Source organism: Labrus bergylta, chromosome 21, assembly GCF_963930695.1.
Source record: "Labrus bergylta chromosome 21, fLabBer1.1, whole genome shotgun sequence".
Taxonomy (NCBI): Eukaryota; Metazoa; Chordata; class Actinopteri; order Labriformes; family Labridae; genus Labrus; species Labrus bergylta.
This window is the reverse complement of record NC_089215.1, coordinates 22,350,556-22,376,388: the sequence shown is the minus strand read 5'-3', so window position 1 is coordinate 22,376,388 and position 25,833 is coordinate 22,350,556. Positions and strand designations below refer to the sequence as shown.

The 25,833-nt window shown below is 40.5% G+C and overlaps 4 protein-coding genes across 5 annotated transcripts; 2 read left to right on the top strand and 2 right to left on the bottom strand.

Annotated features, from left to right (window-relative positions):
- Positions 1-318: 318 nt before the first annotated feature.
- On the bottom strand, positions 319-5,711 carry si:dkey-220f10.4 (tubby protein homolog). Its single transcript, XM_065949715.1, is given in 12 exon segments — positions 319-517; positions 520-586; positions 690-788; positions 1,296-1,410; positions 2,526-2,638; positions 2,796-2,957; positions 3,073-3,233; positions 3,332-3,493; positions 3,587-3,724; positions 3,914-4,141; positions 4,228-4,387; positions 5,251-5,711. Coding segments are annotated over 12 exon segments (1,560 nt in total). The 5' UTR covers positions 5,293-5,711; the 3' UTR covers positions 319-404.
- Positions 5,712-6,278: 567 nt separating this feature from the next.
- On the top strand, positions 6,279-8,609 carry cfap119 (cilia and flagella associated protein 119). Its single transcript, XM_020637596.3, has 9 exons — positions 6,279-6,488; positions 6,704-6,738; positions 6,835-6,900; positions 7,004-7,167; positions 7,314-7,384; positions 7,477-7,593; positions 7,724-7,802; positions 8,070-8,150; positions 8,248-8,609. The coding sequence occupies exons 1-9, from the start codon at positions 6,471-6,473 to the stop codon at positions 8,394-8,396; spliced, it is 780 nt and encodes a 259-aa protein (XP_020493252.2). The 5' UTR covers positions 6,279-6,470; the 3' UTR covers positions 8,397-8,609.
- phkg2 (phosphorylase kinase, gamma 2 (testis)) lies at positions 8,434-12,034 on the bottom strand. Its single transcript, XM_020637595.3, has 10 exons — positions 11,819-12,034; positions 11,431-11,542; positions 11,172-11,347; positions 11,009-11,063; positions 10,830-10,895; positions 10,536-10,699; positions 10,327-10,417; positions 10,047-10,200; positions 9,821-9,946; positions 8,434-9,430 (listed from the first exon to the last, which is right to left on the bottom strand). Exons 2-10 carry the CDS (start codon positions 11,523-11,525, stop codon positions 9,185-9,187), a joined length of 1,173 nt encoding a protein of 390 aa, XP_020493251.1. The 5' UTR covers positions 11,526-11,542; positions 11,819-12,034; the 3' UTR covers positions 8,434-9,184.
- A 115-nt stretch (positions 12,035-12,149) lies between these two features.
- Positions 12,150-25,365, top strand: rnf40 (ring finger protein 40). 2 transcript variants are annotated; one of them, XM_065949585.1, is made up of 20 exons: positions 12,150-12,284; positions 12,738-12,886; positions 13,014-13,181; positions 13,562-13,865; positions 15,431-15,631; positions 15,858-15,979; positions 16,162-16,308; positions 16,536-16,610; positions 16,722-16,841; positions 16,986-17,165; positions 17,357-17,492; positions 18,112-18,233; positions 18,646-18,911; positions 19,151-19,268; positions 19,432-19,581; positions 22,467-22,676; positions 22,754-22,879; positions 23,696-23,836; positions 24,103-24,204; positions 24,632-25,365. In XM_065949585.1, exons 2-20 carry the CDS (start codon positions 12,749-12,751, stop codon positions 24,806-24,808), a joined length of 3,003 nt encoding a protein of 1,000 aa, XP_065805657.1. In that variant the 5' UTR covers positions 12,150-12,284; positions 12,738-12,748; the 3' UTR covers positions 24,809-25,365. The 2 variants fall into 2 exon arrangements, with proteins under 2 accessions (XP_065805657.1, XP_065805656.1); XM_065949584.1 differs by having other exon boundaries at positions 22,464-22,676.
- The last annotated feature ends 468 nt before the right edge of the window (positions 25,366-25,833 follow it).

Sequence of the window (25,833 nt, the reverse complement as noted above, 5' to 3'; positions counted from 1 at the left end):
GAATACAAAGCAGACTTTTTTCTACTGGTAAAACAGAAATAATAATAATAATAATTTATCCTTTATTAAAATTATTTTTAAAAAGGGGAAATTCAGTTTTTTATTCCTGTTTAATGAACATGCTACACAAACATAGGCCAAAATACACAGACAGGATCCTATGGACATGCATTAATGGAGAGGTTTCAGAGTGAGGGGGCTGCCCACAGCGAGCACTACAGAGCAGTTTTGGGGTTAGGTGCCTTGCTCAAGGGCACCTCGGCAGTGCTCAGGAAGTGGACTGGCACCTCTCCAGCTACCAGACCAATTTCTGGACTTGGTCTGTGCTGGGGCTTGAGCCAGCGACCCTCCGATTCCCAACCCAAGTCCCTACAGACTGAGCTACCTCCGCCCCAGTAAAGCAGTTACATTGTACCGTTGTCAGGGTGGATGATCTGGAAGTTTTTGACGGAGGCCTGGGTGACACGTCCATGGAAGTTAAGCACATACGACTGGGTCTGTTCGTTCCAGCTCGGGATTTGTTCACCAGTGTGACCAGTTTCTCCGTGTTGTTGTTGGCATGGCGGACCAATAGAGTCTCAAGTTCCTTCAATAGAGTCAGGAGAGAAGTCAGGTCCTCTGATCTATTTCACACCAAATCTACATCAAAAACATTTATTTTTAATTGAAGGCTTTTGTTGCAGACGTACATTTTTTGGATGAATGGACACTCTTTCATCGTTCTCCAACATACCGGGGATGATCACAGTCATTTTTCTTGGACCTTTAAAGCCCAGCACATTTGTCTCCTGCAGCACAAAAAAAAAATTGCACAGGGTTTGTCTCTTTATATACAGTGTTATACAAGTGCAGCACCGATGTAAGACAAGTGGACCATGGCTCTTGGTTTGAAAAGTGAAGACAATGTGAAATGCCTTGAACCTGCATTACTTCTCATGACCAGCAGGGGGCCACTGCACTGGCTGCAAAAGAAGATTTTAACCAAATAAGAAGAAACTTCACCCACTTCTCAGCTGGTATGTTACCTCAGTTAAGATTTATTTTAAGACTTTTTAAATGTTCAATCTCAATCAGTCTTTATCAACTGAGCATGATGTTAATTTAGTAAAGTATGGCTCCATTTAAATGACACATTTGACAATAAAACTGATTTTAGTGCATGGCTACTACCTATTGAAATAGCCATGTATATCTACCATTCTGGTTTCAACAAAAAAATTGAAAATGGAGGCTACAAGGACTTTCTTTATTGATTATTGATGTGTAAATGAGAGGTTCATGACGTCTGAACTTACATAGCAAATTGCTGCCAGTTCTTGCCGCACTGTTTCACACTCTTTGACGAAAGGTTTTTTCTCAGGGTTTTCACCTCCATCATAGACTGTGAACTTTGTACCCAGAACATTGGACCTGAAACAAAAGAGTCTTATCAGATACATGATCGGAGAGCAGCTATTTCAGATCAAGGTGAGAGAAGACAACAGCAACAGTGTTTGGGTGCATTCACGTCCATATAAAATGATGACACATGAAGGGGTTGTTGAGGGATTAAACATGTTTGTCCATGTTTATTAAGAGCATCTTTTTGACTGGTTTTGCCTCAAGACCCACCACCAAGTCCTTAATGAGAATTTGCAACCCAAACTTCTGATCATATTGAACCAATGATATTTGAATGGTGCCGTTTGGACCTCAGACGTTAGAAGACATAGCTTCATAGACTTTATGACACATTTTTTACTCAGGCACAAAATCAAAACCCATTGAAAAAAGGCTCTGGGACACTTTTGGGTTCTGACCCACCAGTTAAAAACCACTGATTTAGAGCCATTATAGTGAACCCTTCATTATTTCTTCTCCCTGTACTTGCAATAAATTCTCATTTCCCATAATTCTCTGCATCATCAAACATATAGGTGTAGTATTATAAATAATCCTGGAGAACAAATGTAATATGGAAATATTTCACTGTGCATGTACAATGCAGCTTTGTGTACATCTGGGAGTAAAGTAAAAATGGGGCCTGGATATTTAAATTAATCCAATTATGGAGTTAACAAGAGTTAACAACCAGAGGGGCGAACATATAGAGCATCTCTAGTTTTTCTCCGTAGTCTGCTGATTTAAGGGAAGGTATGTGACTAACTGCAACTGTGAGGTGACGTTAATACTATTAATGATGGCTTCATTCCAATTCCCTTGTTTTAGTGCCAACTGGTGTTGGTATTAAGCATGCTGCCTAATTAGTACGGCTTACTGAGGCACTCACATGGAACAAAGCCTCTGTTAGTGTTTTTACACTACAACAGTTTGTTCCCTGCTATCATGAGTCATAATGTCACCTGTTTAGTGTGACGATAATGTTTTATAAAACATGACCTAAGGGGTTTTAATAATGAGACATCAGAGAATTTGCCTCAAAGAGAAGCTTTGTATTTTTTTTTAAAAGAAGCACCAACATGGTCTTCATTAAAAAGAAGTGATTTATTGTTATTTTACTGGTAAGACATAAGAGAGAGTTGTACCTCAGTTTTCCTATGTAGCAGTTTGTGTCTCTGGACAGATCTGTTGCATCAGTGGAGATGAGATAGTTGGACGTTTTGCACTTTTTTCTTTTTCTGCCCGCCATTAGAAACACCTTGATGGCGCAAAAAAAAAAAAGTTGGTTCAGATATTAGAAGGAGAATGAAGAGAATTTTGTAAGAAATATGAAAGGTAAAGAAAATAGGGTCATTTCTTCAGAGCTAAAAATCCATGTTACACAAAGATGAATGATGTTTTGTAAAAGTACCAACCCTCTTGCCGTCCTCCTTCTCCATGTGCAGGTAATAGGTAGGGTAAATGCCCTTCTCCATGCCCCTCCGGTCCCTGGTGACCCTGCACTGGATTGTCACGTCTCTGGGGGCCGGGCGCAAAGCAAACTTCTCCAGATCTTCCACTGACATTGGAGATGTTGACTTTAATAAGAAAGAGTGAGAAGCACTTCAACAAATTCTGTCATCTCTGTGACAAATTCATTCTTTTTTTGTACAATAAACTAAACAGCTTGCATTATTTTTTTCAACGTCTCACCCTTTCATAAGATTCACTCCCTGAGGATGAATTCTCTCTGTAGTTGGAGTTAAGAGACGCTAGACTCTGTGCATTTTTCTCTGATTTGTTTGCTTTCTTTTCCTTCTTCTCCTTTCCCTCTAAATCTTCGTCTTTGCTCTCATCACTTATTTGGCACCGGGCTGGGAAAAAAAAAAGACACAAGCAAACATTATTCTTCTTCACAGCAGCTTTACAGTAGCTTCACAGTGCTGCTGATGATACACTGATTTCCCCTTACTTGTGTTAAGTTGTTTCTTCCTCTTAGGCGATTGAGGGACTAGCTTCCGGGACCCTTGTTCCTCTTCATCGTCACTTCCGTCCTGTTTGTTCTCCTTTGAACTGCTTGATGCCTCCACCTCTGCCTCTGTCTCCTGGTTTGAAGACTCATTTAAGTGCTTCTCTGAAAAAAGAAGAACATTTATTATTACGTGTACAAATTCAAATGAATGTGAAGTGGATGCATGTTAAAGATAAACATTGATCATGGTTGTACTTTTTCGCTCTTGTTTTGTCGTCTTGCTCGTCTTCTGTTGGTCGTCAGGTTCCTTCACTTTTTCTTTTTTCTTTGTTTTTTTCTCTTTTTTCTCCTTGCAGTGTTTATCGGTCTCTTTTTCCTCAATCTGTTCGATCTCTGAAAAAAGAATTGAATTCCCGATGAATCACTTCATTCAATGTGATCAGTTTAAGACAACACACATTATGCAGAAACACATGCTGAGACTGAGATCTATAGGGACTTTAAGGGTAAATGTAATCTTGCCATTTTCATACGCACAAAAAGTAATTAAAAAACAGACAGCTTTACAATACTTTGACTTACGTTTGGCCTTTTCTTTTTTCACTTCTTTCGTCTTTGTTTTTGTCCCCTGTGTTTGAGCATCATTCTCCACCCCACTCTTCACCTCCGGCTCTTCTACCTCCAAATTCATTTTCTTTGGAGAGACAAGCTTTTCTGAAGGCAGCCCATCTACTGGTGGGCTCGCTGTGATGTCGCATTCGCCCAGCGTGATCTCATCCAATGGGTTATCATGGGCATGTTCAACTTGATCTACAAGGAAAAAATATTTAAGGACTTAGAAAAGACATATTGTAAGACACAGAGGGGATAGGATAATGAATCACTCTCACACTCACCGGTCAGGGAAGTGTTGCTCAGGGATTGGCTGATGAGCAGGGGGGTTTCATCAGAGCGGGCAGCTTTTTGTTTCCTGTTCTTTTGTCGAGCATCTCGATTTGCTACCACCATCTGAGAATCAGCCCTCTTCTTCTGTTGCTTTTTCATCAGAAGGGTGCGCTGTGGATGAATTATGTATCAGAACTCATCATTAACTGTAGCAATAATGACAAAGCACATCAATACTCTAATTCTGTATCCAGCAAACTTAAGCTCAAGCAAGAAAAAAAGTCACTTTTTTTACATGTTCAATATGTAATATTTCCACTCTTAGGTCATAGGTAACCGGCTGTGCAGAAGTGTAAGAGGGGAATTTCACAAAATATGATGATATAGTGATTGTTTTATTCATACTGTAGGCCTATATTATATTTGAAAAAACTCACCAATATGGTATACAGTTATATAACATAAAAGGGAGATTAGGTTATTTAATGTTAATTTGGAAAGTATTCATTTAAGCTATTATGTTTAAGCTCATGTTTATACAGTTTGAGTCCTCTCCATACCGCAAACAGATTATATGTTTTACAGCAAAAAACATGACACACATGATGTGGGCCTTAAGATTGCAAAAGCCACTATTAGCACTTAGATCTTATCCTTCTGGTTATAAGTAGAAGGTATTCATATAGGCTACTTCAGCAGAAAGCAGACTGACTTCCTAACAGCAGGTGGTTCTGACACACATTGACCTTATTAGGCTCAAGAAGGCTCAGTTTTAAACACTTGTGACCTAATTAAAGAAAAAGAAGTTTCATACTATTCTTCACTACTTTACTCCACTTCTTTACTACTTCACTACGATACTTTGATCATCTATTGTCCTAATAGAATAACAGCTTTAAACCTCGGTCTGCTTGATCTAATAGAATTTGAAATGCTTGATAATTATAAGAGCAGTTACAAAAATATCCAATATTCTATTCTAGTCTATTTCTTGTGCAAATAACATCCAATACTCAAAATCCTTGTTTATTTACCTGGTTGTCCAGCTTCTGTTGTCGTATATCAGGCTCCTCCATGTCTGGAAAATGACTCTCTGACCAATTCAAATGAATAAGTAGAAAACTGAATATATTTAAAACCACTGGTGAAATCCAGTCAAACTTAGATGCAAGAAATGGTTCTGTTTGAGAAATAAAAGCGCAGTTAGCATGTTAGCGGGTGTGTGATTGTGGCACCCTGCTCCATCTGACAGTCTGTCCACCTGCATGCAGCAGAAGGCAAAGTGGATTAAAAGGGGATAATGTTCTTAAACTGCGCCGCACAGCTCAGCCAGTGCAGACAAGTAGTCTCGAGGGTAAGGCCAGCTTTCCTTGACTGCTTTATGGAGATGCTACGGCCTCATTTGTTACAGTTGAAACGTGAGACAATAGAAAGAGGAAAGTGATGCCATGCTCCTGTCACTACATTCACCAAGTCGTCTGCATCACTTACCAAGACGTGAGAAGGCGAAGTCGCCACGGTCACCAGAAGTTGCCATAAATCTTCGGGCAGGAAGATTTTTACAAAAATGTACGCCTTTAAAATTAGCACACAAAAGTGTGACTTTAAAATTAGCAATAAGTGTTCCTAAAGAAAATAAAAACAAAAACAAACGCTCGTATCGATGGGCCGCTCATCCCGGTTTATCTCGTTGCCATGGATACCGCTACCCTTCCAGTGCATAGGCTAATGATGGACAAATTCAAAATAGCCTAGCTGATATCTCTGGGTCTTTGATCACATAAATGTAATCATTCATGTAACTGTTATCAATACGTCTGCATAGCAGAGCTTGCCTCCTTGTAAGTTAGGCCTTAGTGTATTTTAGGATGGTGTGTTTTTGTTTTTCAGTGCTTATAGGTGTTCAAATGAAGAGTTCAGATATTCAAATGAAATGTGTGTGTTGCTGAGTTATCCTACATGATGAGCATACATTAGTTTATTGATTATTTTGTATTGTAGGCTCTATAAATGCTACACAGAATGATGTACAATCATAGTGTACAATGCGCTGAACCTGTTGCTATGATACAAGTGAGGAAGCCAAACCGAAGTCAGTTTTGGTCAATGTAAGGTTTGGCATAACACTTTTCAAAGCTTGAAAGATAAATCATAACTATCGTCTTTTTAACGACATGATTTCGACAGGTTAAATGAAATACATAAACACTTGGTTTTCAGCTGTGAACTTCTGCTGTTTGCTCAATTCATAGAAATGGATACGCGAGTGAAGGTAGGTTACAAATTTGGTACGATTCACAAAACCAAGTTGTGTTTTTACCATAGACAGTAAATATTACGTATTTTTTTACGTAGCCCATATAAAGTATTATGTATTAACTTTATCATAGGCCTACTAAAAATATAGGCTACATAACACTTTCTACCTCTTAGCCTAGCATTTAAACATGTTACCTTAGTTGTAAAACAAACATTGTTTTTCTGTAGGTACCTCGGGCCCTGAAAGCTAAAGTGATGCTATGGTGAGAGAGGTCATTTCCATTTTGATGCTTGCCACTTTTCTATGTCTTGACTAAGTATGATATCTAGCCTTGAATATATTTTCTGGGTGGTTTCAGGACAGATGTAAGTTACCATGACATGGAGCAGATAGATAAGATGCACTCTCTTCCTGAACTGGAGAGGTTTCTGCACCTTTTTAATGACCACATTATATATAAATATCTCTTCTTAAACAGAATCACACACAGAGCTTATATATGACTCTCCTACCCTCTTCTGTGTTAGTACTTTATGCAGTGTGCTTGGAGTTGACCTACCTGAACCAAAAAGAGGAGTTCTGCTCGAGTTGTATGTCCACACTGTGTTTTTCTGCAGAGAGAGCAGGTTCAACAAAGAACAAACCTCTGCTCTCTTGTCCATCATGAAGTCTGTTCATGAGGCTAACATAGGTAAGTAAAGTCACATTATCATCACCATCATGTAGTTAGAGGTCCCACCTTCTGTTGCTGGACAAATATAACAGTTTTTTTCCCAAACAACTTATCTAATTGTTCATCAATTTTTTTGCTAAACTGTTTGTGCTGTTTTCTTGCAGAGACTCCGCTCAACAACATAGACCAGAGCTTCAAATACTGCAAGGAGCTACTTCTCTGTCACTCAGTCAGGGTCTGTTAAACAAATAGTTTGTTTTTTCCTCACATCATTTATTATGCATACATCACATATAAGTCATGTTTCTGTGTATTTTCCCACTTCAGCGACCTCCTTATAGTATCAACCTCTTCAGCCCTGAGGAGGGGAGCTCTATCTTGAAGTACTTCTATGAAAGCTACGTGAAGTACTACAAACTCTATAAATATATCTTTACACCACAGGTATGTTTAAAAAGAAACTTTGCTCTAATTGTTCAAGCAATTTCTGCTAGCATTTGTTTTACTTTTAATTTATGCCTGTGAATAATACATAGAGAGAGTAATGAAGAACTCTGTGAATTTCTTTTCAAAGGTAAAACTTGATTTGTCTTTGACTTACTCTGTGAGCCCAAACCACGATGAACCTACTGTGGAGGATTCTTCTTTTCCAGGTTAAGATTACAGGGTATCATAAAGTTTGATGGCATGGAAAAATCCACTATTCTTTTTTCCCCATGCAACGGAACACAATAAGAGTAATGTCAAATTTACTGAATTTTTTTAAAAAAAATTTGTTAGAAAAACATCTTTCAAAATCCTTGCAGTGTAAAACTTTAACGACCTTCTTCAATTTGATGTTGAAAAAAATAAATGTATAATCTTGGCATTTAGATTACAATATTACTACTTTTCTTCCATCTGATGTTGAAAATGTGCAGAGGCAGAAGTTGAACCAAAGACAGACAGCTCCTCAGATACGCAGGAAACAACCACTGCAGAACCAAAGGACACCACACTGGGTAAGATCACATATTTAAAAAGGAGTGAGGGAATACATTACTCAAGTCAAATTCACCTCCAATGGTGATTGTTACGGCTTTATTTTCTCAATTCCAGGTTCAAAATGGGAGCTGAAGGCACTGATAGAGAAAGAGATCAAAGAGCAGATGATGATTGTGTCAGGACAACTTGAACTGCACGTGAAAGGAATCACGCATCAGCACAACAGTGATTCTCCAGAGCCCAAAAACAAGGGCAACAAATAATAACACTTCAAATAAGTACTCAAACAGAGCAAGACGATTCAAATGCAAATGTTGGATTTATTGTTTATATATCTTTTTCAACACCATAAGTACATACATCTGCTTTTCTACAATTAGGCACTTTCAGGAAAGTGCAACTTCTTTAACTAAAACATAGACAGAGTAGGGAATGGTGTTGGTTAGTTTTAATAGGAAATATATTCACCAATGGACTTCACAGTTAATGTAGGTAGATTTTCTCTATAGAGGAATGTCTGCATGCATGACAGGTACAGGATTCTCTTCCAAAAATCTCTCAGAAAAGACTGTACTTGATCGTTTCACACAAATCCTGCAGTGCTAGTTTGTAGTGGAATATCTTTAAATCACCTTGTTACAACAAAAGTGTGTGTTAAATATGACTCACAGTGCACTTGAACCACACAGTGATCAGAGACAGAATAACATCCAACTGACCATCAAAATGAAAATCCTAAATATACAAAAAGTACATGTATGTTATGCGTTTTATCAAATGATTGTGCAATATGTTCTCTGCAGCAAACACGGTGACCTGACAAGACTTTTAACAGTCACAAACTTGGATCAAAGAGCAGATAAGGAGGTTAAGTTGTGCATGCTTAATGTAAACTAAACCACCGTGCACATTAAGGCATTCAGACGTCTCAATCCCTGAAGTCCTCTCCTTAAATTAAACACAGTAATGTTACAAGACAAACACTTACATGACTGCACATGCTGATGTTTAAATAAAATAAATCAAGGTTATAGGGAAAGAGGTGGACCTTCTATGTCTCAAAGTCCTCCAGGCCCAGCAGCACGATCTTAGCTGTGTTCTGGAAGAGAGCGGCTCGGTTCTGCTGCTCCCCTTTCTTCACCCAGTGCCCGTAGATCCGGAAGGCACACCCGTCGATGAGTTTGCGGACGCCGCGAAGGGAGTACGGGTCTCTGGCCAACACCTCCCGAGTGAGTGGCCGAGCCCTGCGGTACTTACTATACATCCTGATACAGGCCAGAACACTCACGATCAACACCTGAGGAGAGAGGACATCAACAAAGAGGAGAATATTCAGAATAATAATTGCTTCATATATTGTTGAATAGCCTTTCATTTCATTTTCAGAATCAGAATCAGAATCAGGGTTTATTGCCAAGTACATCTACACATACAAGGAACAAGGAAATAAAGCAGAACGAGCAACAACTTAAATAATACAGTATAAGAAGATATTACAATATATAAAATAGAATTTAAAAATGTTAAATATAAAAAATAAAAACAAAAAACACAAAATGTACAAAAGGTGTAATGTAGGAGCTGTGTAATGGACTATGAGAAAAAAGAAAAAAAATCTTAGTGTGTGTAACTACTCACAGAGTGCATTTAAATTAGCTCCCACAAAAAAGTTAACATTGTTACTCACCCTGAAAGTCTTTCTTGGACTGAAGAGCCGCACATCCTCCTTCTGGTACTGTCTGAAGAATGGATGTGCTAAGGCTTGCTCTGCGGTGAGACGGACAGCTGGTTCCACCACCAGCAGCCTGGATATCTGAGCAGCAGAGAACAGCTGTTAAAACTGACTTTGTAATGTGTTTAATAACATGTCAATAAATGAGTTAAAATGAACCTCTAAGGTGAATCTGTCATACCAGATCTTTTACAGTGTCAGAGCGGTCGTCCCACTCTGGGGAGCTGAACTGATAGCGGCCCTCCATGATCTTCCTCAGCATCAGCATCTGTTTACGATGCCAGAATGGCGGTGAGCCGGCCAATAAGGTGAAAAGGATCACACCGCAGGCCCAGCTTTTTTAAAACGTGCATGAAAACATGAGCAACAATTAGAAATACTATAAGGAAAATGATTTGTAATTACGTACTGATACATTGGAAACGTTACATCAGGTAAATGTTGTAGAGAGGAGCACTCACAGATCGACCTCTTTACTGTAGCCGGGGTGCACATCATCCATTGAACACTTAAGTATCTCAGGGGCCAAATAACCGGGTGTGCCACAAAGCTCTGTTTTTCAACAAAATAGAAAACAGATTGTTTCCATACTCTCTTCTAATAACTAACATACATCAACATATCATTAACATTCAGCACCAGTCAGAGGTTTGATTTTGAACAACAGTACCTCTAAGTTTCTCTCCAGGTTCTAACTGCACTGAGAAACCAAAGTCAGACAGTTTGAGGTGTCCATGATCGTCCAGGAGAATATTCTCAGGCTTTAAATCCCGATGGATGATGTTGAGTGAGTGGAGGTACTGCACAGCCTCCAGCAGCGCTCGAACCATGCTCCTGGAGAGCGTTTTCACAAAATGCATTCATTTATTACACAGCTGTTTTAAAACGAGTTAGTAATGTGTTACCCATACTCAAAATGCTGAAAATGTAGACAAGCTGATGGGATGGGGATGCTGTCGCTCACCTTGTTTCCTTCTCACTCAACGTAACTTTTTCTGTGAGGTAGTCAAACAGCTCTCCACGCCTCATCCTGGTAGCAAAGGAAAAAAAGACATTGATAACCTCCAATATTATAATTAATAATGGCATTTACATTTTATGCAGGCACAATTAAGATCATTGTATTTTTGTTTCAATACTCACAAGTCAAACACCAAAAATATGAATGTTGTGGACTCATAGGAATCAATAAGAGTAACTACAAGGGAGGAATCAACAAGACATGAAACAGTTTTAGCACTTTTGAATCTCCACGAGCATAAAGGTTAATTGTCTTGCGGTCTAAAAGAGCAGAATTCCAACATACTGATTGAGGAGTGTCCCTTCACCATGTTGAGCACTTGAATCTCTTTAAGCGTAGAGGTCTTCACCTCCTCCAGCTGCTGAGCAGTCATCTTCTCCGCTGTGATTTCAATTATCTTTACTGCCAGCTCCTGACCTGTGTGTCTGTGCACACACCTGCGCACCACACTGCTCACACCCCTGAGACAGCAGTACATTAAGAATACAGCATGTTTATTTTGTCATCACAGTAAAAAGAGGAGATTCCTTGCTGCAGGACTCACCTGCCAATCACCTCCTTGGGGTCATATTTCTGGTAGAACTCCTTTGCCCCCACCCAGTCTGGCAGCTCATCTCCAACAACGATGTCCTTAGTCATTATGATAGCAGTTAAATCTATAAAAAAACTAAATATGTTCAGTCGAACTTTTATACAGCATGTTCTGTAACAGGAACTACTTGCCAACATATATGAGGAAGTGTTGTGTTTTGCCTACTGCGACATAAATTAGCAGATCATTTTAGAAATGTATTTGCTTCCTAAATATCTTCAACCTTTAAGTTGAAATTGACAAAATCGACCATGTTCCATCATGACAGCTAACTTAGCTGTGTCTTTTATTTGGCCTTGCTGCAGCAGCAGGTTCACTGACCGTAAAGGGAGCTACTCACCATGTGTGCAATCAAGAAGAGAGAAGAGGAAGACGGCGAATAAGGAATCAGTCAATATGTGCCATCTTAGTTAAAAGTTTCTATCGTGAAGCCATAACTGTGGCGACAGTACTTAGAGATAGTAAACAACTATGTTAACAGCCGTTAGCAAGCACCGGAGATCTGTTTACATTCTGCTCACATTCCTGGAAACAGCTTGTGGACTGTTACTGTAGCGTATTACTGCCCCCATGAGGCTGGAGTAAAAACTGCAGATTAAAAAAATATATAGTTTAATATATGTGTTGTTTTAGCGCAATACGAGTAAAGTGCAGGTTATGACACCTCAAACTAAAAAGTACCGCTAAATTAAAGCTAAGCTTGTGCTTTCTTTATTATTTCTCAATTCCATTCTGCGGAAGTGCAGTGACGTCATTTCCTGTAACTTCTCCGATGCCCTGAGTTACATTTTCAGTCGCTTGTGAAGGTTTGTTGCATTTGTGTCAAAATATGGTTTATAGATTTTTTTCCATGACTATGATATGTACATATTTTCTTGTGCACTTCTTAATCGTTTCGTAATGAAAGTCTCTGCTACCAGTGATTCATACTGTGGACAAAGACTGCCGTTTAGCGGAACAGGTCTCGGAGATTAAACGTTAGCATTAGCATAGCATGTGTTAGCAAGTTTGCTAATGTCTTTAATTTTAGCAGAAATGCCTTATGTGAATAAGAGTCAGCATAACTGTACTGAAACATAATATTTTTATTTGAACTCCAGAGGAGCAGTATTTTAGACACGTTGTATTCAAAGCCTCTTCTCATGTGATGCTAAGATACCGTTGCTAGCTGTCATCAAACGAACGCGTTATTCATTTGCAAACAAACCCGTTTTTTAACTCAAAGGCAAACATTACATGTCATGTTTGAATTATTTTAGGGGAAGGAAAGATGTCGGGTGCTGGGGGAGGGAAACGTCCCTCGGGAGGGGATAGCCCCCCTGGCCCACCTGAGAAGAAAAGCAAGAAAGAGGAGAAGACCACCACCACCCTCATTGAGCCAATCCGGATAGCTGGAGTCTCCTCTACGGTCAGTCATTTTCTATTAACTCTAAACTGTGTGTGTTTTATTATACAAGGGCTGATGCATCTAGTTCATCCCGATTATGCATGTTAAAAACCTGCATGTTCCTTCTTCTGGTGTATGTTTTGTGCAGGAGGAAATGGACATGAAGGTCCTCCAGTTCAAGAACAAGAAGCTGTGTGAGCGCCTGGAGCAGAGGCAGGCGATGGAGGATGAGTTACGAGAGAAAATTGAGAAGTTGGAGAAGAGACAAGCTACCGATGACACAACCCTGCTGATTGTCAACCGCTACTGGTCACAGGTAATTCTGAAAATGTGATTATATCTTGACCAAACCGACCCTATTATGAGCAATTTGAAATTGAATTCAAATTGTATTATGTGAGTATAAGAATTCAGATGTCTGTTTAATAAAAGCAACTACTGTAGGCCTTCGACAACTAGAAATGCAACACTTTATCAAGCTGTCTGTGTTCTCTTAGTTCTCCACAGAAATATGTTTTTCATTCATTTGTGCACACATTGCCAGTTAACTGTTCTCAGACGCTTGAATTACACTGATCCTTGTTAATCTCCTTTTTAACATTTCTAGTTGAGTTTTTTACGATCCCCATGAGCTGCAGCATTGTTTTTTTTCCAGAGGATTCACCTTTACTCACATCTTTGTGTTTTTATTTGCAGTTGGAAGAAAATCTGCATGTTCTACGTAAACGTATCGAGCCAGAAACTCCAATGCCATCCACCCCCGCCCCACCCTCTGTCCCTCCACTTGACCCCTCGCCAATGGAAGTAGATGGTGTTACTCTGGCCTCGCCAAGTTCTGTGGTGCCTCCAACATCCCTCCCAGAGGCTCAGAGTGAGGGGGACCAAGCAGAGCAGCAGGAGGAACGTCAGGATGAGTGTCAGGAGGAGCAGCAGCCCCCTCTGCCTACAGGGTCTGAAAATGTGATGATGCCCACAGAACCACCACAGGACTCAACAAAAGGTAAGCAATGTTATCCAAGACCAAACTGTTCTTTGGGAAGCTGACTGCCTGGACTCTGTACTGCAATATTCTTACCACACATTTTTTAAGTCTGAGTTTATCTTTATATTATTTGAATTTAGATTATGCAATTTTGAGGCTTGTAACTCTTAATATAACATTGTTAAAGGACGAATGTGCAACTTTTTGATCCAGTAGATATTACCCTGGGCACCAGCACTAAACATAACAAACTGCTGTTTGCAGAGATCTCCGCTATTCTGAAGCCTCCACTCTCCTCCAGCAGCACACCTCCAACCCCTCTCCACTCGCACAAAGGAGTTAGAATGCACCATAATTAAGCGTCATTAAGACCAAGCGGCGGACAAAATTGTCCTTTGCTCGAGCTGCAATTGCCTGTGTCCTGCATTGTTGTGTTAGCAGGCTAATGTTAGCGCTCTTCAGTTTAACTCATAGCTTCACATTGCACACAGAATGATGTGATCTAAAGACACTTAAGTGACATCCAAATAAGCAGTGAGTAGGCTGTGTTATTCTTCTTTTCTCTAGTCCTTGACTGAAACAGCTCCCTTTAAAGCCTGGCTCACACTGCAGGATAATCGGGCCGATTTCAGCTCCGATTCTTCCTTCCCGACAATCTCAGGGCCTCTCCCGACTCCAGGCTGCTCGGACCCGATATTCTGTTCAGATTATCTTGTAGTGTGAGCGGTACAAAGATCCAATCTTAACGTCCCTGATCTGACCGGTGATCGTCGGGGACGCCCCGATTGATTTCAAACATGTTTGATATTTAGAATTTAAAATCTTGACATTTATGTCATGAAAGGGTCCGGCAGAAGTTGTGTGTGACGACAATATAATCAGGAAAGACAAGGGGGGACTGTAGTCATGGTGACCAGCGGCATAACCCCGCTTTTTTTTCTTTTTTGTTGTTGTTGAGTTTTCAGTACAGATCATCAGTGCAGCACTTTTCTAAAACTTGTATCCATATATCTACGATTGTATCAACTTTTCTATATCCTACAACAAGTTCCACTTCCTTCTCTTTCATCAACCGTCGTCCTTTGATTTTTTCAAATGAAACTTTATTAACAATTGTCAACGCTCCGTCCCGATTTCACTCGTACAGTGTGAGCTCTCCGGCCGTGCCCGACAATCGGGTTGTACAGTGTGAGCACATCAATCTCAAGGTCTGGCCGGGCGTCGTAAACGATTCAGTCATACAGTGTGAGCTGACATGCCACCCCGACTTTTATACAATTGGGGAAAAATCTCAAAGTGTGAGCCAGGCTTAAGTGACAAAAAACACGGTGAAGATCAATGCTGTCCTTGTTGAATTTCAGACTTTTCTAAACATAGCTTGTCTCGCTGTGTATAAATATGCCTCATCAATAAATTGCAACATGCATGTTCTCTGCAAGCCTAAACTGTGATTTAATGGCTGTTACACCTCAAACATATCTAGCCAGTTTCAATGAGTTCATACACAGTTTTAATTTTTCAGGCTGAAGATTGAGATGAACTACTTTCATCATATGTGATGTTTTTTTACCATCCTTGTTTAGATGCCTCCCCGCCCCCGCCTCCCCTAAGTGAGAATGCCAAGGGTTTTCTCACTACCTTGGAGCACAGCAGCGAAGAGGAACTGACCCTGCACCTCCAGGACCGCATGCAGTTCAGCAAGGGAGCTGTGGCCTGCTTGGTCTGTGTCTTTGACAGACTACACAGCCACATCGACAACATGTGCAAGCAGATCCAAGCTGCAGGTAACTGTGGACACATGCTCTTTACGGACACATTAATTTAAGATAAGCGCTTTGACTCACAGATAGGGACAAAAGGAATACATGCAGCACATTTTCTATCCTACATTATTTACTGTTTCTTATTGGTTTGCATATATAATTATGGAGTTGTTGATGAGCATATATGTGAACAGGGTCCTTTGATTTGATTTATTTTTTACATTTGGAATTCCTTTTTTATTGGCAGCCTGTGAGAGTGAAAGCCAGTCTGAAATGATCAGTGAGAACCAAACTCTGCTGGAGGAGAATTGTCGTCTACGAGATCTGGCCACTCTCCTGCAGGGCAGACACCACAAAACGTCCATGGAGGTATGATGTTCTTGGCACTGTTTGTATTGCTGTGTGCATGTGAGCAATATTTGTGCATTTTTGTAAGAGAGGGTGAGTTAGAAAAAGTCTGTGAATGAAAAGGTTTCAAAAATATTTAAAAACATTTGCATATACTTGCTCTCAATGACAGATATTTTGTCATGTATTTGACCTTATTGCAGTACAACGAGTTAGTGGACAAGGTGACCAGCTCCGAGACCAAAGTGTCTGAGATGGAGACGACTGTGGAGGACCTGCAGTGGGACATGGAGAAACTCAGCAACAGGGAACAAAAGCTCAACAAACATCTGGCAGAAGCCATGGAGCAGGTGTGTTTTGTATGAAACTGTGTTGGGTTTGTGTGCTTTTTATCTGTTAGGCGTTGGCTCGTGCTGTTATTTCTCTCTTACACATGAGTCGACAATGATAAGGCTTTTATGCATTAATCCGTATCAAGCCAGATGTTGTTATTGATGACCCTCTGTTGATGCGTGCCATGTGTTGGTACTATGTAGTATTTGTTTGTTATTTTTTAATCTCTTTCCTTAATCTGCAGCTTAAATCTGGGTACAGCTGCACCGGAAGCTCAGGTGGACTACCTGGAGGCCAGATTACACTTAACATCCAGAAGGTGAGCATTCATGTCCATATAAATGTTTAAATCTTTGCATATGACAGTGTAATAAATGTTTTTATGCAAGATGTGGTCCTTCTATCTAAAAAATACATTTCCTTTTTTCAGTTTGAGAGTCTCAATGCAGAGTTGGAGCACAATCAGGAGATGGCCAATAGCCGAATGGCAGAGTTGGAGAAACTACAGGGGGAGCTCCAGGAAGCTGTGAGAGAGAGTGAGAAGCTCAAGGTAAAGTGACGACGTTTGCATTAGAAGTGGGTGTTACCCTTATCAAGAACCCATGTCATACTCTTTTAGACATGGCATTATAGCTTGTGTCCACATGGAGGAGTAACAGACTTTAAATTATTACCCTTTTAATGGCACTTTCAGATTGACCTGCGGAATATTCCAGAAGAGGTTGTGAAGGAGACTCAAGAATACAAATGTCTGCAGTCCCAGTTCTCCCTGTTGTACAACGAGTCACTTGGGGTTAAAACGCAGCTGGATGAGGCCCGGGCCCTTCTGCTGACTGCAAAGAACGCCCACCTGCGACAGATTGAGCACATGGAGGTAAAATCCATAAATGAAAGTTGGATTTTGGATAATCCCTGATACTTTCGTCACTGCGTCTTGACTTTAGTCATGTGTTGGCATGCAAAGTATTTGATTTTACTTTTTGGAAAAAAAAGACGTTGACCTGAATATTATTACATTTGCTTAGTGATATATTTAAAACTGTCCTCCTGTTTTCAACTGTTCAGAGTGATGAGCTGTCACTTCAGAAGAAGCTGCGCACTGAGGTCATCCAGCTGGAGGATACACTTGCTCAGGTGCGCAAAGAATATGAGATGCTCCGTATCGAGTTTGAGCAGAACCTGGCAGCTAACGAGCAAGCGGGTAAGTTTGAAACTCACCACATCTATCAACAAGTCTTTGAGGAGGCGTGGGAAAACATGACAGAGTGTGGTGCGTTAGTGTAAACTGTATTAGTAAATCAGCACCTGGATTTAAAGCTGGATTCTTTTTTATGTATTGCACTTAGTGTTTCAGTAAGGACGTGAGAATGAAGCCTTTCAGTTATGGTCTTGATTGGTCTAGATTTAAAATCCAGAGTCCGCTAAATCAGAGACTGAGACAGGTACCAAGTACTGAGACCGAGTAAAAATGCTTTCGATTCCAAGACGAGACCGAGACCTTAAAAAAGTGACAGATTTCGAGTACTCCTACGCTAATTGCAAAGTTCAGATATTAGGTCAAATAATTGAGTATACGTCAGCATTTTAAGATTTATCTAAAGCTGATATGACGTCCCACACTGTACAGTAGGACAACATTTTTGTTATCATTTGTTAACATAAATATTGTTGTTATGGTAACAGTGCATCCTATATCGTTTGGATTATGATGTCATGCTATGAACCACGCAGTCGAGCTCATCCGTTACAGCACCAGAGATTGTTCAGTGACTCAAAACCAAAGCACACGTTGACTGTGCTCTGTGACTGTGCTCTCTCAGGACCAATCAACAGGGAGATGAGACACCTCATCAGCAGCCTGCAGAACCACAACTTACAGTTGAAGGGCGATGTGCAGCGCTATAAGAGGAAGTTGCGGGAAACCCAGATGGAGATCAATAAGGTAGATGACGTGATTCATGGAGAAATGGTTGAGAAATGTTTTCTTCACTAATTCTTGGGACAAGGTTGAGACATTTCCTCCATGCAGCATTCAGCTGCTTAATACACTCTGATCATACAGTATGAACTTTGCACTCTGCTCTTTATTGAACTTGCTGTTGGTATGCCTCATGTAATCATGTGATGCTTTAGTTATGTATTTTAATTTTTTATTTTTTCAAATGGTTTTGTTTTTATGTTCTGTCCTCCATATGGTTTAAACGGTTGTTGTCCCTTGTATTGTGTTTTTATGCTCTCAGTGCAAGGCAAACTCCCCTTGGGGCAATAAAGGTTTAATTCATTTATTAACAAATGTCTATTTATTTACCAGTATAAAGTTTAGGGGCTAAAGACTTGTTGTTGTTTATCGACAGTTGCGTTGTCAGAGTGGCGACACTGGGGTCCTCATACTCGAGGAGACAACAAGTGACAGCATGGATGTGAAGAAAGAGGAGGACGAGGACCCGGAGGAGGAGGAGGAGAGGAGGAAGGAACTGGAGAGGCAGCGGGCCCGGGACAGAGAGAGGGAGAGAGAGGCTGAGCGAGAACGAGAGAGAGAGCGCGAGAGAGAGAGGCTACGAAATGATGAGCTGAAGAGGAAGGACTCGGACACACTGAAGATGCTCAGAGTAGAACTCAAGTAATCCTCCCTTCTACTCTAGCTGCTATCATTGATAAAAACACACAATGATTGGCCATTATCACACCTTGTCTGTCAAAGATCAGCTCTCACATGAGGAGAACTGTGTCTCTGCTCTCTCAGGGTCAATCTCACACAGCGAGAAGTGATATTTGGAGGTCAAAATCTCTGTTGCTAGCCATCGTCATCACTGTTCACTGTTCTTGTAAAATAATCTTATTGTCTTCCTTACACCTCAGGAAAGCCCAGGAGTCCCAGAAAGAGATGAAGCTGTTGTTGGACATGTACAAGTCGGCTCCCAAGGAGCAGAGGGACAAAGTGCAGCTCATGGCAGCTGAACGCAAATCTAAAGCAGAGGTTGGTTCTTTCTTTTTCTCCTCTTTTTTTTTTTTTTTTTACTGTTCTACTTTGCCTGTTTAAAAAAACCCCAACTTTTTCCTCTCCATTAATATTAAACATCGTATTTAAACAAATGAGAATGATTTTAAAAAGTCCTGAAACCCTCTCTCACACTGTTCAGGTGGATGAGTTGAGGATGCGCGTGCGAGAGCTGGAGGAGAGGGAGAGGAAGGAGAGCAAGAAGCTTGCTGATGAAGACGCCCTCAGGAAGATCCGAGTGGCAGAGGAGACCATCGAGCATCTGCAAAAGAAACTTGCTGCCACTAAGCAGGTAATTCATAGCTGTTTTCACGTGCACTCCTGAAAATGGCTAGATAATTTCAGGAGATTCTCCCGACCTGGCTGTGCTCCTCACAGCGGGAGAGTATCCCTGTCTGACGGGGGCGGTCGTCTGAGGTAAGGTGTGACGTAAACAAACGTTAAAAGAAAATACTAGGGGTCTGGCAGGAGATTTCTGCAAGTATGAAAGCCCTAAATGTGTTTCTATTTTAATGGATCATTGTGGAGCATGAGAGAAGAGAGGCAACTCGAGCAGGAGGCTGAGCATCTGTATTCCACTTTACTTATACTTTAACAGGAAAACAGTTTTTTTTTTTTTATTTTTTTTTTTTTTATATTTCACCAATCTAAAAACTTCAGAAAGAAATCTTCATCCTTTACCCAAATTTTTTTTTAAATTCAGCCTTTACACATACGCATAATACACACAATGGTCAAAAAACAAAATAAACAAATGCCTTGACCAATTTTTATAGTTCAGAACACCGGGCTGGCACGTAATGAGACATACATAATCAACCTCATAATAATGCTGCTCTGTGGACTGCACCGTATATAAATATAAACAAGCCAGATGTATTGATAACTAAAGTGGTGAAATGAGTATCACATCTGCCTGAGACTGAAGTTCTCCTAATCTTAGAAAAGAAAAGAGGAATTGAAAACTGGCATTTAAATTTAATCATGCCTTATTCATTTCTGCATTTTTTGTCTTTACCTTTTCATCGTATTTATTTGTGTATTTCTTCTTCAGTTCAGGTCTCTTCTTTAATACAATGTAACTTTTCAGTTAATACCTTCTCCTCTCATCACGTCCTTGAACTGTTTCTTAACTCTGGTATACTGAACATGTTTCAGCACTAGCTGAAAACATGCTAGCATGTCAGAGATACATTAAAACAAAAAATTATAAAGAAATCTTTTGGGTGTGGCAAATCTCTTTCTGGGTGAGCCACCCCTGATAAATTCTAAGTATGTAAAACACACATGTCAGATTGGAGCTCACTTCCTTGTCTTTGCTGTCTTGTAAAGGATTCTCTTCTGATGAATTTCATTAGAAAGTTAACAAAATAAGGCAGACTGTCACAAGATGGAAAAAAGTCCAAGCTTTTCCTGCCAGGGGTCAAATGTCGGTTAAGACAGGTTCAAACTTGAGTTGTGTAGATAGTGGATACACCCACATTACCTAATGTACCTCCGTCACACTTTAATTCTTTCAGCTGATTTTAGTGCTACACAGAATATGATTGGCCTTAAAGGCTTATCAGATAATATTCATTATATTTTCTGATCTTTGTAAATTTAGGACTCTTTTTTTTTTCCTTCAGTTTGGTTTCCCGTGTTTCCTATGAACTCTGCGGCAAAGCAAATAAAGCGCTATGTTTACACCTGGCATTAACATGCAACCTGGGCGGTCTAATCACGAGGGGCTATATAAGTATGTAATTTCACACCTGGCATTACAACGCGTCTCAAGTGACCTCTTTTACTCAGACCTTCTTAAAAAGTGCAGGTCTCTTTACATTAGTGCTGCGACCGTCATTAAATAAATACAGGAAGTGACATCAAAATGTAAAATGGTTACGACTGTGCTTAAAGTAGCTTAAACTGTTGTTCCATAGACTTTAATGAGCAGGCATGAGACAGATGTTGAGATCTGAAAGCATGTAGCTCCACATGCACGGGAGGTCTAACAGAACGTGATTAAGAGACGGGAAACAGTCTAGCCTGAGACGGATTAACCCTCCACCTTTATTCTTCTTATGTTGTAAGAAGTTTTAACGGGGCAGGAGTGATACATTCTCTCTCCTCTGTCCTTTGCTTCTTCAAATAAACGTGGGCAACATTGTGGCAGAATTTAGAACCGTCTAATTAAGCTCCTTGTGAGTTCATATAACTTTTATTTACAGGCCCTAGTTGGCTTGTAAGTGAGCTGTGTGAAACAAAATGAAGGAAATGCAGCACTGTCAAATGTACAGTTGAGTTTGTAGCCCGGGAAACAGACTACGTAAATGTAATGAAACACGTCGTGTGATCAAAGCAGACGTCTGTTAACACTTCAAACTGAAAGACATAAAAGATTTAGAGCTTAATTATTGAGACATGCTGATAAGATGCTTCTTTTGAAACAGTAGTCAAAGTGAACTTCTGCTCTATTAATTGGAAAAATTATCTTTTTTTTCTTTTTATTTATGTCTAACGAGAAGTAACAGAGTTAGGATGAGCTTCCTTTTTGAACCCATCAAAGTGAAATAAGTATGTTTGTTGAAGTATTAGGGATTTAAAGATGAATCGTAAAATCATGATAAATCGATTCAAAGGAATTGAAATTGAGGTTGCACCGCCGTCTTTTAAATCGGAGGTGTGGAAGCATTTTGGCTTCAGAAGACAGAAAATGAAAGAGGTGAGAAGATAACAGACGAGATAAAAACTGTATGCAAATATTAAAAGAAGACAGGGAACTACACAAACAGCAAAACCAACATGATGCAGCATTTAATTCACACCACAATGAGTGGGTTTGCAGCCCCTAAAGGAATCATTTTCCATCATGATTTGCCTACAGTCTCATTTTATAAAATTAATTGTGAGAGAATTGTATCATGAGTTGAGTGAATCGTTACATCCCAATGAAGTATTGATTTTTTTTAGGACCGATTGTTACCTCGAGAAAAACATGGCGACTAACCTTAACCTCAAACTGCTCTGCACACCCTAAACAAAAACTCTGTGACTGAAAGAAATGCAGTATTTGTTTAAAAGCAGCATTGTGCTGCTGATGTTTGGCCACACCTTTTTTTTTTTTTTTTTTAACTGGACTCCAGAAGCAAAGTCTGTTCAAGTTTTTGATCCCTGACACCTGTGTCCCTCGAGGAGGAGGAAGCCCTGCTGAGTGAGATGGATGTGACGGGCCAGGCCTTTGAGGACATGCAGGAGCAGAACAGCCGGCTGCTGCAGCAGCTACGCGAGAAGGACGACGCCAACTTCAAGCTGATGAGTGAGCGGATCAAATCCAACCAGATCTACAAACTTCTGAAAGAGGAGAAGGAAGAGTTAGCGGACCAAGTTCTTACATTTAAAACACAGGTAAACTCATCATTTGTTCTCGAATGCAGCACTGCTAGGTTTCAGCATTAACTGTCACTCCCTCTGTCACTCTGCAGGTTGATGCCCAGCTACTGGTGGTGCAGAGACTAGAAGAAAAAGAGGGCGTCCTTCAGAGCACCCTCGCTGCTCTGGAAAAGGAACTTGCTGTCCGGACACAAGCACTAGAACTGAACAAGAGAAAGGTGAGAGCAGGGATGCCATCAATCATCATGTCGGCTCTTCTTGCGCTTAAGATTTTCTAATGACGGGATTGATTTGATTGCTGCCAGATGTTCCTACATGCGAAACCCTGAGCAGCATTTATTGTGGATCTTGATAATAGCATGTGTACTCGTAACAGTTTGGGTGTGTTCAGCTGCTTGTAAAAAGTTATTACATCCAACATTTGTGGAGCTGCTTCCAGAAAACATTGCATTAACGAGGTTGAATGTGAGCAAATTAAACCTGCAGTCTGTCCTGATTCTCTGACTTACTCTGCGAGTAGTTAAGAGCCTCCCTGTGGAGCATGTTGCTGGTAATTGCTTGTTTTGTTCAAGTACCTGTTAGACAGTGTAAATGTGCGGCTGAGTGCACTGGGTGGTGTTTGGGACATTACCTTGCTTATTATTACTGAATATATTTTCAAATCCTGTGTTGTTTTCACCTAGGAACAACCATAAGAAAAGGATTAAAACAAAACCAGAAACAAACTCAAAGGACCGCTCACTTAAACTGAAAACAGAGGTGGCCTGTAAGCAGTGAAGACCATCACAAAACATATGCTATCCTGTGGAAAATGGTGGTCAGAGCTGGGAAACGTACACAAGCTGCAGTAAATAAACATGCACAAGCTATGGCGCTGTTGTTAACATACTTGCACAACTTGCACAAAGAATAAGACCTAAAAATGCTAACTTTTTTCTCTGAGCTTACTGTACCACCATCAGACTGCAACTCAGGAATCTCATCATTACGTTATTTCTTTTTATTGAGTGTATCCGGTTCCTTCCCTCCTGCAGGCTGTGGAGGCCGCCCAGCTGGCAGAGGACCTGAAGGTGCAGCTGGAGCACACACAGGCCAAGCTCAAGGAGATCCAGGTCTCTGTGGCAGAAAACCGCACTGCTCGGGAGAGGGAGAGCAGCAACCTGAAACGATCACAGGTATGTTGCATTTCAGTGTTTGGTCTTTGACTTGAGACCCACCCCAATTACACCTGGTTTTCTGATTGGAAAGAGAGAGAGAGAGATAGATAGATAGATACTTTATTGATCCCGAGGGAAATTCAAAGCATCCAGTAGCAGGTTACAAAGACGTACATGACATGAAACATTTGTTACAAATATTGTCACAATATATGTGCAATCAAATTTGATAAAATTGAATCAATAAGGTGTTTTCAAACCGTCCTGCTCCTGACGCCCTGTAGGAGGACCTGTCCCGGCTGCGACGGAAGTTGGAGAAACAGAAGAAGGTGGAAGTGTACTCTGATGCTGATGAGATCCTGCAGGAGGAGATCAACCAGTACAAGGTGAGAAAAAAAACAAGACAACCTATTTTTTTTTTCTGGCAGAGAAATTAATGTTTTAAATCCTCCTCTGTTTATGACGAGAGCGTTAAATAAACGCCAGCAGCTTCAAGGCACAATCTGCAGTAGTGTTGTTGGGAGAGCTTAAACAGTGTAGTAAAACAGCAATACGTCATAATGCAAAATACTACACTGTGTTGTTTGCATAATTGGCTGGAAATGTGGGCTTTTTCATTCATGAGTGGGGGGCCAAAAAGTGAGCTCAAACCTCCACAGAAATATTACTGTGTGTGTGTGCTTTGGGGATATGAAGAATCTCACTAGCTACACCCTCAAGTGTGAGCACTGGTAGCGTATAAAGGCTTAATGACGTTGTTGGCAAATGCAGCATTTGGCTCGTATAGCATGTATGTCTTTATGTGTCTCTCAGGCCAAGCTGCGCTGCCCCTGCTGCAACACACGAGACAAGGAGACGGTGCTCACCAAGTGTTTCCACGTGTTCTGCTACGAGTGTCTGAAGATGCGCTACGACACTCGACAGAGGAAGTGCCCCAAGTGCAACTGCGCCTTCGGAGCCAATGACTTCCACCGCATCTACATCACTTAACTCACCGAGAGACAGGAGGAGTGGAACGAGAAGGAAGTAGACCAAAGGAAGGTAGAAGAAGAATAGAGGGACTGGAGATTGATTTAAAGACATTTTTGGGGAGTTTAGATGAGAATGATTCCCCGTTTGAAACTCTCTTTGGAAACAGACTTTTGTTCTCCTGCATCATCATCCACACTTGATTTGGTGACCAAACAGTGTGTGTGCTGTAGTTAATAAACACAGATGTTTGTGAACACGGTGATATTCACACATGTTAAGCTGCTCTGCACTGTTTTTCATGTCCTTGTTAATGTTGAACATCCCCTCTTTTAACAAACCCCCCTCCCCTCCCCCTTTTCAACATGTCTTTAGTTTTTTTTTTTGTTTGTTTATTGTATCAAAAAACTTGGAACTGCAGTGGTACATGTTTTTATCTCCCTGAAGCGTTTCTCTGAGTCGTTTTGTCCTGCTGCTTTTGTAAAACCCTGTAAAATCAGTGAAGCTGAAATTTAAACTTCATAATTAAAAGAAGCCATCCTCTTGAAAACTGGAGGGTTGCATGTGAAAAAACGCAATATGTTTCTCATCTTTAGAGTCAAACAGGCAGAATGATCTTACATCCTCAGTTATAGGCTATAGTATTAACAAAAGCCTGAGAGACGTCAGCGAGTTTGGCAGCCGGTCAGAAGCACATACAGGAGAGTTTGGATCACCTTGGGCAAAGTCCTCTGTGTGTGTTCATCCTGTTGCCATGGTTCCAATTGGAGAGTTTGACACAACATCTGCAGCTTATAGTGCCTCATTACGGATGAAATCACTGCAGTGGAAAGTCAGCTCATATGGGTGTCCTTAGCAGGCCATGCAGCTCCAGGTCTTCTTAAGCGCGCTTTTTTGCAAAGGTTACCGTGACAGTGGAGTACAAAAACATCTGTTTCACAACATGCTTCAAACCTAATTGAGCCAATGAAAGCTCTTTTTTTCCCTCCGTTCTGATGATGTGAACTATTTACTGGGAGGATGGTTAGCGTCTGTTTGACGTTAGT